This window comes from Phoenix dactylifera, chromosome 1 (assembly GCF_051530095.1).
Source record: "Phoenix dactylifera cultivar Ajwa chromosome 1, Ajwa_hap1_PhDact_Kaust_v1.1, whole genome shotgun sequence".
In the NCBI taxonomy this organism is placed as follows: domain Eukaryota; kingdom Viridiplantae; phylum Streptophyta; class Magnoliopsida; order Arecales; family Arecaceae; genus Phoenix; species Phoenix dactylifera.
Window position 1 is genome coordinate 20,893,302 of NC_143190.1, and position 19,036 is coordinate 20,912,337.

Genomic DNA, 19,036 nt, shown 5'->3' on the forward strand with positions numbered 1-19,036 from the left:
AAGAAAGAGGAGGAGATGAAGAACTCATAACTCGTTCTCTGGCGACTCTTTCCAGTAAGCAAACGAGGAAGAATGCTCAAAGAAGAAGCTTGAAATCGGCAGCTATTCTTGACGATTCTGATGGAAGAAATCCAAGAAGGAGGAGAGAAGTTAACTAGGCGAAGTCCTCAAGTCCTAGACGAACTCAGATTGCCTTGAGTGTTCTTGATTATCGCCATATTCGGAGGAGGAAGAAGACCCCGAACGAAGTTTTTTTTTTTTTTTTGCTAAAGATTAGAGTCTTCTTCTTCTCTGCTGCATCATGCCAGAGCACGGTGGCTCTTGGGCGGGCCACTTTGGGCCGGCCCATTGGCCCAACAATGTGCGGGCTGGTCAATTCACCGGGCCCTCACACATTGATATGCCTCAAATACCCTTGCTAGCCTTTTTAGCCTTAAACTTTTGATTCCTTTATCAATTTTTTTTCTAAATATATGTTCTTGTAAAAAATAAGTTAGGGACATCAAGTTAAGTGCCCTAATCAAGGTATTTTATTTATGTTAAAGTCCTGAACATGAATAAATATTACATAATATCTCATAAATTGCAACCTAAATACATTTAGAAGACGTATGTTCAAAGAAATAAAGAGAATATACTTAGAATATCATTTAACTATAACAACACCTGCAACCCAAATGGCCAAAAACAAAAAAGAATCACCCATACTTTCCAACCACTACCTAGGCATACTACTCGATTCGGGAGTGGCTCGAGGTTGGTTCAAGACAAAGCAGCCTTGATCCCATTCAGTGATTTGAGAACCACCCTCAATTTGCCCTCAAGCCGTGCAATCCACCCCCACTTCAAGACAAGATGGTTTTGTCTGAACTGAGGCTCCTAGTATCGAGCCTAACCTTAGCCTTTGGTCTCGATATTTCAAACCGATTTCACCAGCACCATATATGCAATGCCCACATTCATGAACATCAAAAGCCTGTATCACTCATATCCATTTTTACTTTGAAATGGTCAATTTTAAAGGATTAGGCGAGTCAGATGGAAACAGTCATAAATAATCAAAAATGAAGCAGCATATGGGCAAACCGTTACAAGAGGAAAGTTATGACACAGAAGGCATCCACGGTTAAAATGGTAGAGATGATGACACAAAGACACCCAAGGAGCGCATGCAGATAAAGGACATCCACTTTCTAAAAAGTTTCAATCAACTCCTTGGTAAATCAGTTTTGATGTACACAAAATCATATGAAAATGATGGAACAAAGCATGTAAAAGAACTTGTTCGATCGCCAAGGCCCGCAATTGTGCAAAAACAGTATTGCATGCAAACCACATCAATGTTCCAAGGATGATGCTTTGGCCAAGACTGGATAGACGTGAGAGCAATGCAACACGACAGTTGACCTTACTGTCCAGCTCAAACAGCAATCTGATGTCAATCCACATAGCCCACAATTATACCGTCTTAATCATATTGAATGGCTGATGCAGGAGTTATGAAACTCTAAATAATATCCATGTAACCAATAAACTGAGATATAGAGACAGCATACAGTATTCCTCCTTTCTCACAACACGAGCCGAAGAAGAGGACCTAAAAATGATGACAAAGGGCCAAATAATAAGTTAAATTAAGATCTTTTCCCACTGATTGTAGCAAAATTTAACAAAGGGTTAATCCTTGCTGGACCCCTTTGCCTATGTAAAATATTATACTGTCAAAATAAACTGACAGACAATCATTCTGTGGTGGAAGTTTAATGGAATATGATTTCTACCTTGTAGCCATTGGCTTGGTTGTCAAACCAAAACCAAACGGGAACAATGGGTCATAGTGCTTGTCTCCAACATTCATGGGGAGCTGGTCCACCGATTTAAACCATGTTCGTGGAAGCTTCCCAGAGAATCCATAATCTCCAAAAAGAACATCAGCAACACCTTGGCCTTCAGAACCAGGGAGCCAAGCAGCCACAAGAGCATCCATTAATGGAACATAGGGCTCAATTACAACAGGCCTGCCAGAGATGATAACCACAACACACTTGACAGCACTGCAGACAGTCTGGATTGTGCTTGGACCTGGATCAGGAAGTGTGAGGTTTAGGCTGTCTCCAGCAGTTTCAGTGTAGGGGGGTTCCCCAACCACAACAATGGCATAAGAGAAATCATTGTCTTTGACAAAGCTGGCATCAGGGTTCTCAGAATAGATGATAGTGGTTGAAGGATCAACAGTGGATTTAATGGCATCAAGAATTGTAGTTCCTGCAACATGCAAGTGAGGATGATCCAGCAATCAATCTTAAGAGATTTTCGCAATGCAAAGCAAGTCTCAGCCATCAAAATGATGCAATGCTGATACCTAATTGGGCAGCTGTATGTATGAAAACCAGGAAGAGGATTATTCATCAATTAAATTTTTCATGAATTTCTTAATAGATTTTTGCAACGCAAAATAAGTCTCGACCATCAAAATAATCCAATCCCAAAAACTAGTTGGGCAACTATACGTATGAAAACCTGGGGGTACTCTCAAAAGGATGTATTCTTATAACAAATGGGGTGCAAGATGCATGGAATTACTTGCATCTATAATAGACAATGTGTTGGGCAGCAATTTGGCACTCAATTAACAAGTATTACCACTTGATGAACCCCTTGAGAAGAATAGCAAATCAAACTCTTAAAGCATTTATGCTCCAAAGAATAACAGTATTGAACAACATGGACAACATAGTGAGGAACAGCACCAGAAAATGAAACATCATATTCCACATGGCCCAATAGAAGCATAACATAGTTTCAAAGGGATGGCACCGAGCGAGCAAAATAAGTCTTGAATCATGTGTGATTTTTGCATCCAGTGTAATATAGACTAGCAGCATAACCATAGTCTTGATATTATACAAGAGCCAAGAATGCTTGATGAGTGCTTAACATGAACCAATTTTCAATGTTACACAATCAAATTAATGTCCAGTCACGTTAGTTGCAGGCTTCACTTCGAATGTAGAAATTAGAATTTTGAACTGCATAATGGCTGCATGGAGTAGAGAAGATGGACAACCACAATTTCACATGATATCGTGGCAGAGTAATGATATGACAGGCAACAGTGATCTTACATGAGGAAGTTATTTTACACAAGCAAATGTAACTTACCTGTGCAAGAGAAGTGCTAGATGGAAATAATGGACTTAAATGATAGGTGGGCATGCATGTAATCCTATATATGCCTGAAGGCTTTTGGATAGACAAGTCAGAGCATCCTTGTAGCGCACATTATTCATGGGTATTGTTGGTGGTGCTGTAGCAGGGGGAACTATTCACAGTACTCTAGCAATACAATTATCAGGGGACTTTGTATCTTTTAAGGTTTCTCTTCTTATGTTTTAATGGACAGCTTGGATTAGTTTCTAACTCAAGGGTCAATGTTTATTGTTGTTAGCGTTTTGAGTCAATATAGAGGCTGTAATCATCTTTTCTAAGGGATGATTTTGAGATGATTTGATTGAAAGAATGAAGAAAGCCAAGGTTTGGCTATTATCCCCTCCCTTTCTCTTATTCTTGCTCCATATTTCTTCTTCTCTTTGATTCTAATCTTTACTCTACATTCTCCTACTTTTCATCCTATTATTCTATTTATCTATTATTTGCTTTCTGTAGTTAATAACTGAGCTTAATTCTGATCATAATTGGATTTATTATCAATTTATTTTGTGTTACTTTGATTCCTTAACACCACTAGAAGCCTCACCATCCGTTATTAACCCTAAAAATGCATCAAGAGCCTTTTCCCTACAAAATAAAATCCTATATTCAATTCCATATCACCAGTTATTGATCCTAGGAACTGTTGCTCCCTCATTTCTTCCTAATCTTGCAACAGATCCCACTGTGTCCAGATTTCTGGTGCTGTACAGAGAGCTGACCACATAATCTTTCCTCAAAGCCCTATACCTTCAAGTTCTGCCATGAGACGTGCAGTCCTAACCCTAACATCTTATATCACTCACATTTAACAAGAGCGCAACCCATTTGATGTCAAAAAGTCTTGTTAAAGAATTTGAATGTTGCCCGCTTGTTTCTTCCTTGTCACTTAATTTTCACATGTGTTAACCCAAAGATTGATTTTGATGATCACAAAACCTTGAAGCATAATTACTAATGTTTGTGTTGCAAGAAGAAAGATAATTTGTTTTGCAAGGAACATAGCAAGTTGAAAGAAGAAGGCCTCAAAAGCTCTCAAGAAAAGCTGGAAGAAAGTCACACTTCATTGGCCCAAGGTTCAAGTTCACAGGATTCAAATTGGAGGAGCAAACTCCAAGAAAAATTCAAAAGAACAGTCCTCGAGTCGACTCCTGAAAGTTCAGAGTCGACTCTGGCACTCTGGAGTTTCAAGGAACAGTGCTCGAGTCAACTCCTACTGTTCACGAGCCGACTCCCGCAGAAAAAAGACAGAGATCTGATTTTCAATAAGCAGTGCTCGAGCCGACTCCTACTATTCATGAGCCGACTCCAGCTATTCATGAGCCGACTCCAGCTATAGTGCCGAGCCGACTCCTACTTCATTCGAGCCGTCTCTCTCAGTCAGGATAGAAAGTAGTTTTCAGCGCCACAGTTCTCGAGCCGACTCCAACTACAGTGCGAGCCAACTCCAGCTACAGTGCCGAGCAGACTCCTATTCACGAGTCGACTCCTGCTTCAGCCGAGTCGACTCGAGCACACTGGGAGGCATAACGGCTAGTTTTTTCTCGACTCCAACGGCTCTATTTTTGTCTCTAACGGCTAGATCTTTGTTCCCACGCCATCCAAAGCTATAAAATCAAGGGGAGAGCAAGGGGAGAAGTGGACAAGTGGGAGAGAACACATAGGGAAGAGATTTCAAAGAGATTTTAAGAGAAACTTTCCAAAAGCACAAAAGGGCCATTCAAAGCAAAAGAGAGAGAAGAAGAGCATCTGAGTGAATCCCAAAGCTTCCTCTCCAACTGTGTGCTGCCTCAGTGATCCTCTACCTCGTGCGAAATCATAAGAGGGTCAAGTAAAGAAGAAGCCAAGTTCTTTCATCTGCAAAACTTGTTTGAGGGCTTCTTCTCTTTACTCTATTTGTTTATATTGTTATATCTGCTTGTTTGAGAAGTTTGTATTTGTTTTAAACTCCTATTCTGACATCTTGTAACTTGATTCAATCAAGGGATTGAATCAAGAGGTTAAGGGTTGTTGATGAGCCAGTAAAAACCAACGTTGTAGGTTGTAGTTGGTAATCCGGAAAAAACCAACTGGGTTGGATTGTGAGCCCGTGAAAACAGTCGGATTGGTTCTAATCGGTGAGCCTGTGAAAACCGACCGAGTTCGTTGTAATCTCATGAAAACAACAAGTTAGGTTGTGAGCTTGTAAAACAACCGGCTGTAATCTGAGGGATTATAGTGAAATTTCCAAGAGGTCTTGGAGAGTGGATGTAGGTGCTGGGGTGCACCAAACCACTATACATTGTCTTGTTTGTGTTGTGCTTGTTATTGTATTTATTCTTGCTTTAGAGTAAGTTCACACAAGTAACTTAAGAAAGCTTCCACCGCTCTTAACAAGAAAACTTTTAAGGCACTAAAAATTTAGAAAACCCAATTCACCCCCTCTTTTGGGTTGTCACCTAGGGCAACAAGTGGTATCAGAGCAGGTGTTCTAAGGTTAATTGTTGATCTCACGATCAAGAGCCAAAGATCATGACAACTCAAATAGATAGTTTTCTAGGAAAGGAACAATTAATTGATAGACCTCCACTATTTAATGGCATAAACTAAACACATTGGAAAGCACGCATGCGTATTTTCATTCAAGCACATGACTACGATCTATGGAATATCATAATCAATGGGCCACACACAAACATCAATCATAATAAGAAAATGGCTCAGCAAAATGCAAAAGCCATGAATATTCTATATTGTGCATTAGATGATAGTGAACTTAATTGCATATCTTTTTGCACAACTGCTAAGAAAATATGGAATATTCTTAAAGTCAAATATGAATGCACTAACAAATCTGAAACATCATTGGTAAAAGAAGAGCAGTATCATATTGCAAATCCATACTTCATGGCACATGAAAATGAGATACATGAGGTACATGCTGAAACTGAAAGCGATTTTACATTTGATGAACTTCATGGTGCCTTTTCTGATTTATATTTAGAACATAAGAAACTTATTTGTAAAAACAAGAACTTGAAAAATGAAAATCAAATTCTAATAGATGAAAAACTGAAACTGACTAATAAAACTGAAATCTTAATTAAAAAAAAATAAAGAACTAAACCAGAAAAATCAACTTCTTACTGAAAGCCATGATAAACTTAAGAAGAACAATGAATTGCTTTCAAAAGATAATAGAAAACTAACTAAAGAAGTCGATAATATGAAACCTATTGTTGAAAGATTCACTCTCAGCTCTGAAAAATTAAATTCAATGATAGAAAATTCAAGAGCTGGATATGACAAAGTTGGATTGGGATATCAACCTTGGTACACCCAAAAATCTTACAAGAATATGTTTGTTAAATCCTCCATTGCCCATCCTAAAATAGATTCTTATAAATATGATCAACAAAAATTAATTAAAATCTCTTCTGTTCATCCTAAAATAGTTTTTCATAAATTTGATGAACCTAATGAACAAAATCAGAAAATTAAAAATTCATCATCTACTTATGTTAAATCTATGATTGTTAAATTTAACAAGAATATGCAAAAATACTTCCTTGTAAATCAAAAACCTACAAACTAATAAATAAAATAGCTATTAAGAGAATATGGGTTCCAAAAGGAACAATTTTAGCTAACCTGCAAGGACCCAAAAGAGCTTGGGTTCCTAAGTTGAAAACTTGATTATTTTTCAGCAAGTGTGTCTAGCTACCCAAGATTTCAATGAAAGATATTATCCGGACAGTGGGTGCTCTAGACACGGGTTAAAGAATGAAACTTAAAATGTAATTAAGAAGAGTGACTAAAATAGAAGAAATAATGAAATTAGTAATTCTTGCATCCTCTCATACTGAAATTGTTTTATTAGTTGATTAAAACATAACTTGCAAGTATTAATCATTTTTGTGATATAAGTGATATTTTTGGTATGAAAAGAAAATATATCCAAATCACTCCATCTTTCTACATTATGCTTTACTTATTGATGGATAATTTGGTAAATCAATTCTCCTAAAATAACTCTATGAATTCTCTATATGCTTGATTGAGAATTCTTATCCATGGTATTATCTTTTATTGATCTTAGACATAAGAATGTGTACTTGGTATATTTTTAGATATATACATTATGAATACCAAGATTAAAGAAACTAGTTTTGGCATATAAAATCAACTCATACTAGTATGGACTTAATTTCAAAAGACCTTGTCATTGGTTTACTTAGATTAATTTCTGCAAGATCAAAGTTTTCTATGCATGCCATCTAGGAAAACAAACTAGAATCATTTCTAAATCTGAAAACATTGTTTCCACCTCATAGTCCTTGAAAATTCTCCACAAAAATTTATTTGGATCTCTAGGATTGTGAACCTAGGAGATAAGCTTCTTGATTTTGTAATTGTGAATGATTTCTCAAAGCTAACGTTGGTTTTGTTCTTGGCACTTAAATTGAAATATTTTCTGCATTGGCACAAACTTACAAAAGGTTTCAAATAAAAAAGATTTGCAAACTGTGAAAATAAAGAAGTATCATGGCACAGTTTTGAAAACTAATTTCATGTTAAGTTTTGCACAGAAAATGATATTGAATACAATTGTTTTTGTACTAAGAACATCATTGCATATTGGGTTTATAAAAAGTAAAAATAGAACCTTTGAAGAAATATGATGGACAATGCTATGTGATAGTAGTTTGCCTAATTCTGATTATAGCTATCATCACAGCTTGTCATATTATAAGGTTTCTATTAGAACCATTTTAGAAAATTCCTTATGAACTCATGAAAAACAGAAAATCAAATGTTGCATACTTTCATGTTTTTCAGTTATACATGTTATGTTCTCAATAATGAAAAATATGCCAAATCTGATAAGAATGTTTGTCTTTGGATATTACTCATCAAGCAAAGCATATTGAGTATTCAAATAAATAGAACTCTAATTATAGAAAAATTAATTCATGTTACTCTTGATGAGACTAATAATCCTTCATCAAGGAAGGACATAGACGTTATTGTTGATGCAGGTGAGCTTGATAAAGGAATTAAGGCCTTGACCCTAAAGAATTGCTCTGCATCAGAAAATGATCAAGGAGAGGATCAATTTCAGCAAGCTTTATATAAAAGTTTTACTAAGCTCATGCAAGGTGAGTTTGAAATATGTATGATGAATGAGTTAACATTTTCTCTCGAACTTCAAATTAAGACAAACAAGAAAGGGGATCTTCATTGGCCAAAGTAAGTCCACAAGGAAACTCTTATAGAAGATTGGAATGAAGAAGGTATGTCTATGACCCCATTTTGTAGAATTTGAAAAGGATGAGCAAGGTGGATCTATTGTTTTCAAGCTGTATTAAGGCATGATAGAATAATTATTTTATCATACAGCTAGTAGACCAGATTGTATGCTCATTATGTGCCCTTGTGCAAGACTTCAATCTAACTCTAATGAATCATCTTTTATTGATAATAAATGAATCATATTCAGAGTTTTGATAGAAACAACTGATAATTAGATTAAAACTTAATTTGTGATCTTTTGAGCATAATAAGAATTTTGTTTGCATGATATATATTTATGTGTTATGCAGCATATTAGATTATCTCTTTATTCTGTTCTTTCATGAAAATTACTTGAAGATAATAAAAGAGAGAAAGATAAAGAAAAGAAAATGAACATTATTTAGGGGGGAGTAAAAACTAAGTAAATGTAAAACCAAAATATATGAAGAAAATTAAAATGTTCATTAATTGCTTAAAGAAAGAAAGTTGTGAAAAACAAATGTAGCTTCAATCACTTTAAACCACACCTTAAAGATAAAATTGGTGCTAAATTGTATTTAAATGGGGGAAATTTATTTGAAAAGAATTGATTTTGATCCTTGACATGATTATTCCTAATGCTTTAATACATTATGTTATGATTTAATGCATATTATGTTTTGCACGTAACATTGGACATTCATAATTTGAAATGTGTTTCAACTCTGCACACAAGTTTTTACTTCACCTTTGTCTTCGAAGTAACTTGTGTTCCAAGGCTTAATGAAAATGGTTTTCACTTGCAAAATATACTTCTCAATTATATGTATTTTCTGGATTCATTGACTCTCCTTGTACTTTTCTGATTTTAATGAATATCTTCTTAAAAAGTAAAAGGAAAGAATAGACTGAATTTGCAATTTAGGCAAAATGAATTGATTTTGAATTATCTTCCATCTTGCTTAAACTTTGGTACATAATATCCTGATACATATTAAATTGCTCCAATCTATACCAAAAATTCAATGATAATTATAAAGATTCTGAATGGGCTCTAATGTATTTGAAATATGTGTTTTTAATCTTAGTGATTTAAGATGAGCTACAATGTAGAAGATACATATATCAAATTATAACTTTGAAAGCCTCCTTGAAAATCTTTATGAAATTCAAAATCTGATTTTGGATAAAAGCTTAAACTAAATTTAAAAATGCTTATATCGTTGCATCTTTGTAACTTTAGTTATATACTTCAATGATCGCATCATTCAGGAGAATAACTCAATATGATTTCCAGATGAAAATTATAACTTAAGAAATATAGAATTAATTTTGATGCCTTAGTTGATTGCTCCGATACGCATCTGGTTGAAACATATTATTTCTTATCTTTAAAGTGTACTAAAATTGGTCTAAATGATGTATTTTTCAATGATCTTGATTGCGAACAAATGTTTCTAAATATATGATTTTATTTTGATATTAAAAAGATTCATTGTGTTTTATATATATATTGCTATGAAACTATGATTAAGAAATTGAGTTTTATAAATATACACTTGAATGATTATCTATATGTTTTCTCACCTGCATAATTAAGGGCCTCTATCATTAAAAGGACAAGCTATTTTTTAAAAAGGAGAGTGAATGATCTTAAAGCTAGAAACATTTCAATTCACTCAAATGATTCGTAAAGAAAAGAAAGAGTAATTACTTTTGAAAGAACTTTGAGCTTCAAAAGAATTATTTTCTGATTAATTTTTCAATGGATATTCACAAAAATTAAGAGGAAGTATGACTGGTTCTTGAAAGATTCAAAAGAGTAATTGCTATAAATTTTGAAAAACTCTAGATCACTCTACATCCTTGATATCATAGAATTTCAGTTTTATTCACGCTTATCATTAAAAATCTGAAATTCAATAAAAAGAAAAGAATGATTAAAGAAGAATGCATCTTTTGAGGGGGAGCTTTAGATATTCAATCTAAATGCATTCTGTATCTTATCCAAAAGCCACATTTTTCATCCTTGATTTTGATGATATGTGTTAACCTCTGAAATTATTTCTGGTTTACTCTTTTTGAAAGAGGAGTAAAAGAACCTTTAAACAGAATGTTAAAATCATCAAATTCGAGACTTGCTCTGATTTGCTTCGAAATTATTTTAATTAGCTCTGATCTATGCTCATTAACTTACTCTGACATTATTGCCTTAAGTTCCATGATTCATATTCTTGCCTTAACATGCGTTGAATGAAAATCAGGGTACAATAAGGGAGAGAAATATTGGAGTATCATTTGTTACTTTGTGCTTAATGTTTCATTATCTTGCAACCTTTTTGATGTTGTCAAAAAGGAGAAGAAATATCTGAGTATATGCTCATAATGCTTTATGTGTTGATTATGTTAAGTTGATTAAATCTAAAGCATTATCATGAAGTATATTTTAAAAATACATTTTTCTACTTTATGCATTATCATTAGTTCTAGAATATAATCAATTTTATATTGCATATACTCCAAGTTTTGTCATCATCAAAAAGGGGAAGATTGTTGACCCAAATATTGATTTTGATGATCACAAAATCTTGAAGTATAATTGCTAATGTTTGTGTTGCAAGAAGAAAGATAATTTGTTTTGCAAGGAACATAGCAAGTTGAAAGAAGAAGGCCTCAAAAGCTCTCAAGAAAAATTGGAAGAAAGCCACACTTCATTGGCCCAAGGTTCAAGTTCAAAGGATTCAAGTTGGAGGAGCAAACTCCAAGAAAAATTCAAAAAAACAGTGCTCTGGCACTCTGGAGTTTCAAGGAACAGTGCTCGAGTCGACTCCTGGAAGTTCAGAATCGACTTCCACAGAAAAAAGACAGAGATCTGATTTTCAATGAACAGTGCTCGAGCCAACTCCTACTATTCACGAGCTGACTCCAGCTATAGTGCCGAGTCGACTCCTACTTCATTCGAGCCGTCTCTCTCAGTCAGGACAGAAAGTAGTTTTCAGCGCTACAGTTCTCGAGCCGACTCCAGCTACAGTGCGAGCCGACTCCAGCTACAGTACTAAGCAGACTCCTATTCATGAGTCGACTCATGCTTCAGCCGAGTCGACTCAAGCACGCTGGAAGGCATAACGACTAGTTTTTTCTCGACTCCAACGGCTCTATTTTTGTCTCTAACGGCTAGATCTTTGTTCCCACGTCATCCAAAGCTATAAAATCAAGGAGAGAGCAAGGAAAGAAGTGGACAAGTGGGAGAAAACACATAGAAAAGAGATTTCAAAGAGATTTTAAGATAAACTTTCCAAAAGCACAAAAGGGTCATTCAAAGCAAAAGAGAGAGAGGAAGAGCATCTGAGTGAATCCCAAAGCTTCCTCTCCAACTGTGTGCTGCCTCAGTGATCCTCTACCTCGTGCGAAATCAGAAGAGGGTCAAGTAAAGAAGAAGCCGAGTTCTTTCATCTGCAAAACTTGTTTGAGGGCTTCTTCTCTTTACTCTATTTGTTTATATTGTTATATCTGCTTGTTTGAGAAGTTTGTATTTGTTTTAAACTCCTATTCTGACATCTTGTAGCTTGATTCAATCAAGGAATTGAATCAAGGGGTTAAGGGTTGTTGGTGAGCCAGTGAAAACCAACGTTGTAGGTTGTAGTTGGTAATCCGGAAAAAACCAACTGGGTTGGATTGTGAGCCCGTGAAAACAGTCGGATTGGTTCTAATCGGTGAGCCTGTGAAAACCGACCGAGTTCGTTGTAATCTCATGAAAACAACAAGTTAGGTTGTGAGCTTGTAAAACAACCGGCTGTAATCTGAGGGATTATAATGAAATTCCCAAGAGGTCTTGGGAAGTGGATGTAGATGCTGGGGTGCACCGAACCACTATACATTGTCTTATTTGTGTTGTGCTTATTCTTGTATTTATTCTTGCTTTATATTTGCTTCTTGCTCTAGAGTAAATTCACACAAATAACTTAAGAAAGCTTCCACCGCTCTTAACAAAAAAACTTTTAAAGCACCAAAAATTTAGAAAACCCAATTCACCCCCCTCTTGAGTTGTCACCTTGGGCAACAACATGCAAATTGCATAAGTGGATTTTATACAGGCAGCTGGCTTAAATTCCCCCCAGGAGTCTCAGCTATACGGTAAACATTAAGCTTCTTTAGAAAGATAAGCATTAGTTCTATAGCTGGCTTAAATTTCCCCCAGGAGTCTCAGCTATATGGTAAAGATTAAGCTTCTTTAGAAAGATGAGTATTAATAATCTAGCAGAAATACAATGGTACCATCGTAAAAATGAAGAACGATATTAAAGGATACACACCAATTGTGATATTCCCACTAGCTCCCTGCCATTCAATTGTCCACCCACCACATTGATATCCCAAATTATCGGCATGGCTTCCAGCGACAAGGATCTTTCTAGCCTTCTTAGGGAGGGGAAGCAATGACTCGTTAATAGATTTTCCATTTTTTAATAGCACAAGTGATTTCCTAACAGCTTCCCTTGCCAATACCCTGTGCTCCTGTTAATTCCATAACTTCAAGTGAATAAGAGCATTTTATCAGAGTATAACATCTGTGTGGTATTTAAGTGATCATGGTAAATTTTGAAAATAATGCGAAAAAACTCTGAGATCACAAGAACGTATCAAGCAATATAATGGGAAGAAACCAATGTGACCTTTTTCCCGAGCTGATCAACTAAGCTAAGATCAGACAGTGGGTTCTCAAAGAGACCCATGGTGAATTTGACCAAAAGAATCCTTCTCACAGCATCATCAATCCTGGTCATGGGAATGATATTCTTCTGAACAAGAGAGGTCAGGTCATTAATGAAATCTGTATAGTTGTAAGGAACCATCACCTGTGACAAAAGAAATACAAAGAAGATAAGAACAAGAAGAAGTAGAGGAAAAAACTCAAGTGTTAATATAAAATTGCTCTGGGATATTTACATGAAAATAGTTAGCTATCTTGACTCAAGGAAAAATGTTGTGCAACAATAAAGCTAAAAGTAATTATGTGTTCCATAGCAGAGAGGAACTGACCATATCAATACCAGCGTTAATTCCAGCTTGGACAGAATAAGTGTAGTTTGCACCTGGTGGAGTGGTGATCCTATCAATTCCTTGCCAATCTGAGATAACAAAACCCTGAAAATTTGTATAAACACAACATTTAGTAATGAATTGCAATAGGTGAAATCAATTAGAAAAAAAAATTTAAAAAGAGAATGCTGTGCACTGAAGACCTACCCTGAAATGAAGAGTGTTCTTGAGGAAACCAGTAACCAGATCATGATTGGCATGCATTTTCTCTCCATTCCAGCTAGAATAAGAGACCATGACAGTAGAGACACCCTTGATGATAGAGATGTCATATGCAGGCATGTGCATGCTTAACAGTCCATGGGAATCAATAATAGTATTATTTTCATTGATTCCATCATGTGTCCCACCATCACCAACATAATGCTTAGCACAGGCTGCGACCTTGTTCCTGTCCAGCCAGTAATCATGAGATGATTTCCAAAATTGGAAACACACAAATCATCCCAAATCTGGACATGAGATAGAAAGTGGTTTGACGAAACAGTATGGCACTTCAAGAATCCATTGAGAAGTAACAGCCTAGCAGGTATTTAGGAAGTTAAATTACAGTAATTCATCAAGGAAGTTTGAGAATTGATAATTTCCTGTTGTCTCCTTACTAAAACAAGTTTTCTTGTTGCATCACCAAATGTTTAGTTATGACCTGTACGAGTTATAGCTAAATAACCCAAAAAATAAATGTCATCTGGCAGATGCAACAGAAGAAATCTTTACAGAAGCAATAGAAAGAGCAGTATTCTTGAGTTTCAAATAGAACTTGAATGCTAACAAATAAATACACATCGATATGCATTAAGACAATATATCCCCTTGGATTGACATCAACAATCAGAAACAAAATACTCATACTACTTCTTCAACTAATTATGGATTTTGAGTCTTACTTTCCAGCTACATAAGGAACACCCTTACTATAGTTTGCAGGGAGATCACCCTGTAATCCAGGGATTACTTCTGTCATATCTCGCACAACCTGGTAGTCTTCACTAAAGCTTTCATAGCATCGACCCCATCTTGGATCTCTGCAAACCTGACATGGTTCAAGCAATCCAGCACGTAGTAGCTCCTTTAGTTGTAACACAAAGATTCTGCAGTTGCAGATTCTAAAATAACATTATGATATTTGTGGTGCATTGTGTTTATGCATTGTGCTTACCGCAATACATGGAGCAAAAACATATTGAATACCTGTCGCCCTCACTTCAAGGGCAGTTGCTTCACCAATCTTCTTTGCAAGTTCTGGATCCCTAGCAGATAGAGTAGATTGAAATTTCAATTAAGATAATAGAACAAGAGGCTGAGGCTTCTAAGAAACACTTACTCATTTGTTTCCCTTAAACATATGAGTTGCTTAATGCCAACAACAACAATATTCCCTTAAACATATGTTTCAGGATAAAACAGCACAGAGTTCTTTTCTGCCTCCAGTATACATTACAATGAGAAGAATTAGAGTTTTCAAAAATAAATATATATATCTATTATGACTAATCATATATCAATAACATCTTTCATATACTTTCCATGAGATTTTTTTTCCATAAAGATAGTTCCTGTTTCTGACTAGCTAGGAGATTGTATCATATATCAGAGCAATAGTTCAAGTCATCAATCTATTCAATACTTGCCTGGTAGCACCAAGTCCAATATTGTGGGGGAATATTGTTGCCTTGTACGCATTGTTGTTGCCATGAACAGCATCAATCCCATAAATCATTGGAATCCCTAGACGCGTAGATAGAGAGCCCTTCTGAAATTCATTTACCATATTTACCCATTCTTCAGCACTAGCCTGAGGAGCAGGCACACTGCCACCACCACTCAAAACACTACCTAGAGAACATCATCAGTTTAAGTATTTCCTGTTTGGTTATCCTTCCCTTACCATTTATTGACACGATAATAAGGATTATATGTACCAGTAAGTAGATTTTTCACCTATGAAATAATCTTTCATGACTTTGGCTGATGCAACCTTTCGCTCAATCTGTGTCATCTGACCAATCTTTTCAGCAAGAGTCATCCACTTCATCAAGTCATCAATTCGAACATTCACTGGTTGATGACGATCCTTGTAGATCATATACTCTGCTTTTCCAATAGATGCCCAACAAAATAAGAACAGAAGACCCAGCAATGAAGTTTGAGAACATGCCATCTGAGAGCTCCGATGTGATGGAATGAGTGTCGAGGTTTGAAATCAAACCAGGCAAAAAAGAACCAAAATTATTTTGGTAAGCCAATTAAACAATGGGAAAGTACAACTCAAAAGGAAGTGAAACTATGTTATCATTCTTTAACAGAAAAATAAAGGGGAAAAAAGTGCCGTATCATCAACAGCATCATATTCTAACAAATAAAGAGCTCGTAAACTAATATTAGAATATAAAGATAGTTTACTGTACAATTTTGGACACTGTCCTTGAAAAGTTCAAGATGAAATGATATGAAACCCAAATCAAAGTGTTAGAAAGAAAAGAGTAGTACATAACATAAAGCTTAGCAAAGGTCAAGGATGAGGTACTCTTAATCACTCAACAGCTAAATGTATTTCTAGTCGAATAACGAGGTACGAATAAAGGATCTGGTGAGTGTATAGTCAGAAACAACAGAAAATTTTCGACACCAACATTACCAAGTCATTGTATAATGTGCCATAGGAAGAGATGCGACAGAACGCTATCGGATCGAAGATCTCAGTGTACAATGGCAGTGAAGTGTTTGTTAGGGAAAAGATAAAAGATCGAATGAGAGAATGGTGGCGAGGAACAGAAAGCACAAGCCAATTACCGCCACTGTGTTGGTTGTGACAAAAAGAAACGAGATGGAGAAAAGAAATGAAGCACAATAAATCACCGAAAAAAAATCCTATTTCCAGAGGCAAAAAGAAAGGATTTTGCTTTGAGATTTAAAGATTCTTTGGAGAATGACAGAATGAACAAAAAATTTCCTTCCGCTGAAACTTCTGTTAAAAACAAATTTTCGAAATCACAAGATTTACTAAGCTGCAAGAAGAATCAGGAAAAAACAGAAAATTGAAGCAAAAAAGAGGACCATAACATAGAACAGCTTTTTCCAGAAAGAAAAAGTAACTACCAGCATCGAGAAATGAAATGCACAAGGGGGAAAGAAGGCATCTTTAGCAGCTAATAAGCATCATAGATTAACAGAGCACATGAAAATCGACGAAGCAGCAACAGCAAAAGGAAGCAATCATCAGCATTGCTCAAATCCAAGTCACCGATGTCTGAAATGCGAGAGCAGATGATTTAAAAAATTCTGGCCATTAATTTAGAAGACAGAATTAACCGGGGAAAAAAAAGATATAGAGGACATCGAAAAGAAATCGAACCATAACCCTAGTCTTCCTGCTTCGGATTCGCAGCTATTTGGACAAGGAGAAGAGAGAGAGAGAGAGAGAGAGAGGGAGAGACGCGGAGAGTGTGGGAGTTAGTGTTTGGAGTGAAAAAAAATTATTGAGAGATAAATCATAGAGTTTTGTAACTTTTGTTTTGTGAGAAAAAAAACGAAGATTTTTTTCGACGTATGGCAAGCGACGGTCGGAGGATTAGGTGTAACTGTGGAGGTTTCTCGACTTAAACCCTTGCCTCACGTGTCATGGTGTTCGGATGATCGGTGGGATTGGCGAGCAGGAGGATACACTCTGGTATCTCGAGATGCCCATCATCGGTGGGCGGCTACACAGAGAGGACTGTTCGGAGGTGGAGCTAAGTTTTCGACAGAGGTTGGATGGGTAGCAGACGAGCACCTTATCCATGATGGGCAGGATCACCTTTATCAGGTTAGTGTTGAGTTTCATACCCATATACTTGCTTTCCAACGCTATTGTTCCAGTTACTTTCCTAAGGTCATTGGAGCAACTGCTTCGGAGTTTTGTATGGGGTGGACAAGCACGTGGAGGAGGCACCCATCTGCTCGCCTGAGAGGTTCTTTGTCAGTCCACGAGCAGTAGGGGATTGGGTATTCACTCCCTCATCACCAAGCGGGAGGCACTGGTGACTATGTGGCCAGATTCATTTTGGAGCTAGACGGATTGTGGAGCAGATTGATGAGAGCCAAATATGGAAGACAGATCGAGGGAGATGTACTCAGACCTGGGCGGCAGTGCTCCTACATCTAGAGGGAGATGTGCGCTAGGGCCCCACTAGTGCACCATTGGATCTATTAGGCAGTGGGGGATGGCTGCTGCATTGATGTTGTAGAGGACAGATAGCTAACAGCACTATCGCTAGCCAGATGGCCGACCTTCCTCGATTCAGCTGCGTGGTGGGAGCAGAGTGAGTTCTCTCCTCACCCCGGGGGAGAGCAGATGGGATGCTGACCGGGTTCATAGGTTTTTCAGTGGTGCCCTAGCTGAGAGAGGACTAGCCACACCCCTACCATGTGTGGGGTCGACTAATAGGAGGATATGGAGCCTGATAGGGAGGGCGAGAATCACAGCCAGCAATCTTCAGGCTATAGTGGACCCGGAGTCAAATCGCCGACTGGAGGGGCATTGGATCTAGCGGCTACCGGTCCACCCTCGTGTGGCCCTCTTCTTATGGAAGGTGGCATGGGACTGTTAGAAGTATGCCCTCGAAGCCAATATGGCAGACGCATTGTATTAATTCTAGGACATAAAAATTGTACTTGATCATTTTATTCATCAATAAAATTGGGTCTTCTTTTCATTCATGTTATTATGTGTCCATGAATCGTCCTATGAATTAAAAAGATAATAACACATATTCTCAAGAGTTGAGAATTTAAGACATGTGTTATTAGGTAATTTCTAAACTACTCCTGATTGAAGGATCATCACGAAGGACGGTGATCGATCCGATAAGATTAGTGCACAGATCACTTTTCTTGATGGACGAGTCTTAAGTCCACAGTGTGGTGACGCTAGAGTGATTATGTAAGTGCTTGTTAGAGAACAAGGATACTGAGCGTGACCAAAGCAAGACGTCACTTGAATGTCTATCCACTCGTCAGTGACTTACTTGATGTTGTAGTTGTATGACTGGTACTTAGACCTGCGATGCCTCAGCTAGTTACGGTGAGGTTACTGTAGTTTGACAAGTACATAAACATGGGCCCTAACCATATGGATCCTTGTGGTGCAGATTGGCTGCAGTAGGTTTACTGTCGGATTAGGGTTGCATCTAGATGGGATCTATCGACCTTGATAGATTAGGAGTGATCCTATATAATTTATGAGACTAAGTTCAGAAGAGCTTGGCCAGGGCAGTTGTTGGAAAAAGAGTTTTACAATCTCAAACTTAAGTCAAATAAATTTAGACAAAAGACAGACGATGGGGTTTGACGAGTTATCCATGACCTCCGTCTAGTTGGGATCCACAATAGAGGTACTATATCATACGCTAACTACACCTAGAGGTTCATCCATTTCGTTCTGCTGGGCTGCCACTATATGCTGCTAGGTGTTACTAGTGGAGTGAGACTCGAA

At 36.9% G+C, this 19,036-nt stretch overlaps 1 protein-coding gene across 5 annotated transcripts; it reads right to left on the reverse strand.

Annotated features, from left to right (window-relative positions):
* Positions 1-1,190: 1,190 nt before the first annotated feature.
* On the reverse strand, positions 1,191-17,136 carry LOC103697810 (uncharacterized). 5 transcript variants are annotated; one of them, XM_089930490.1, is made up of 12 exons: positions 16,919-17,136; positions 16,663-16,813; positions 15,505-15,724; positions 15,195-15,399; positions 14,723-14,813; positions 14,451-14,596; positions 13,711-13,954; positions 13,504-13,608; positions 13,137-13,319; positions 12,777-12,978; positions 1,782-2,265; positions 1,191-1,597 (listed from the first exon to the last, which is right to left on the reverse strand). In XM_089930490.1, the coding sequence occupies exons 2-12, from the start codon at positions 16,666-16,668 to the stop codon at positions 1,498-1,500; spliced, it is 1,986 nt and encodes a 661-aa protein (XP_089786616.1). In that variant the 5' UTR covers positions 16,669-16,813; positions 16,919-17,136; the 3' UTR covers positions 1,191-1,497. The 5 variants fall into 5 exon arrangements, with proteins under 5 accessions (XP_089786616.1, XP_008777968.1, XP_088577229.1 ...); XM_008779746.5 differs by lacking the exon at positions 16,663-16,813; XM_088721103.1 differs by lacking the exon at positions 16,663-16,813 and having other exon boundaries at positions 15,505-15,654; positions 16,919-17,025.
* Between the last annotated feature and the right edge of the window lie 1,900 nt (positions 17,137-19,036).

Excerpts from the sequence above, each read along its gene's own strand:
- LOC103697810 (XM_089930490.1), bottom strand. Across the intron at positions 13,955-14,450 it reads GTTCCTTATGTAGCTGGAAA|GAACAAGGTCGCAGCCTGTG; the intron begins GTAAGACTCAAA and ends CTGGCTGGACAG. Across the intron at positions 1,598-1,781 it reads ACCAAGCCAATGGCTACAAG|GTCCTCTTCTTCGGCTCGTG; the intron begins GTAGAAATCATA and ends CATCATTTTTAG.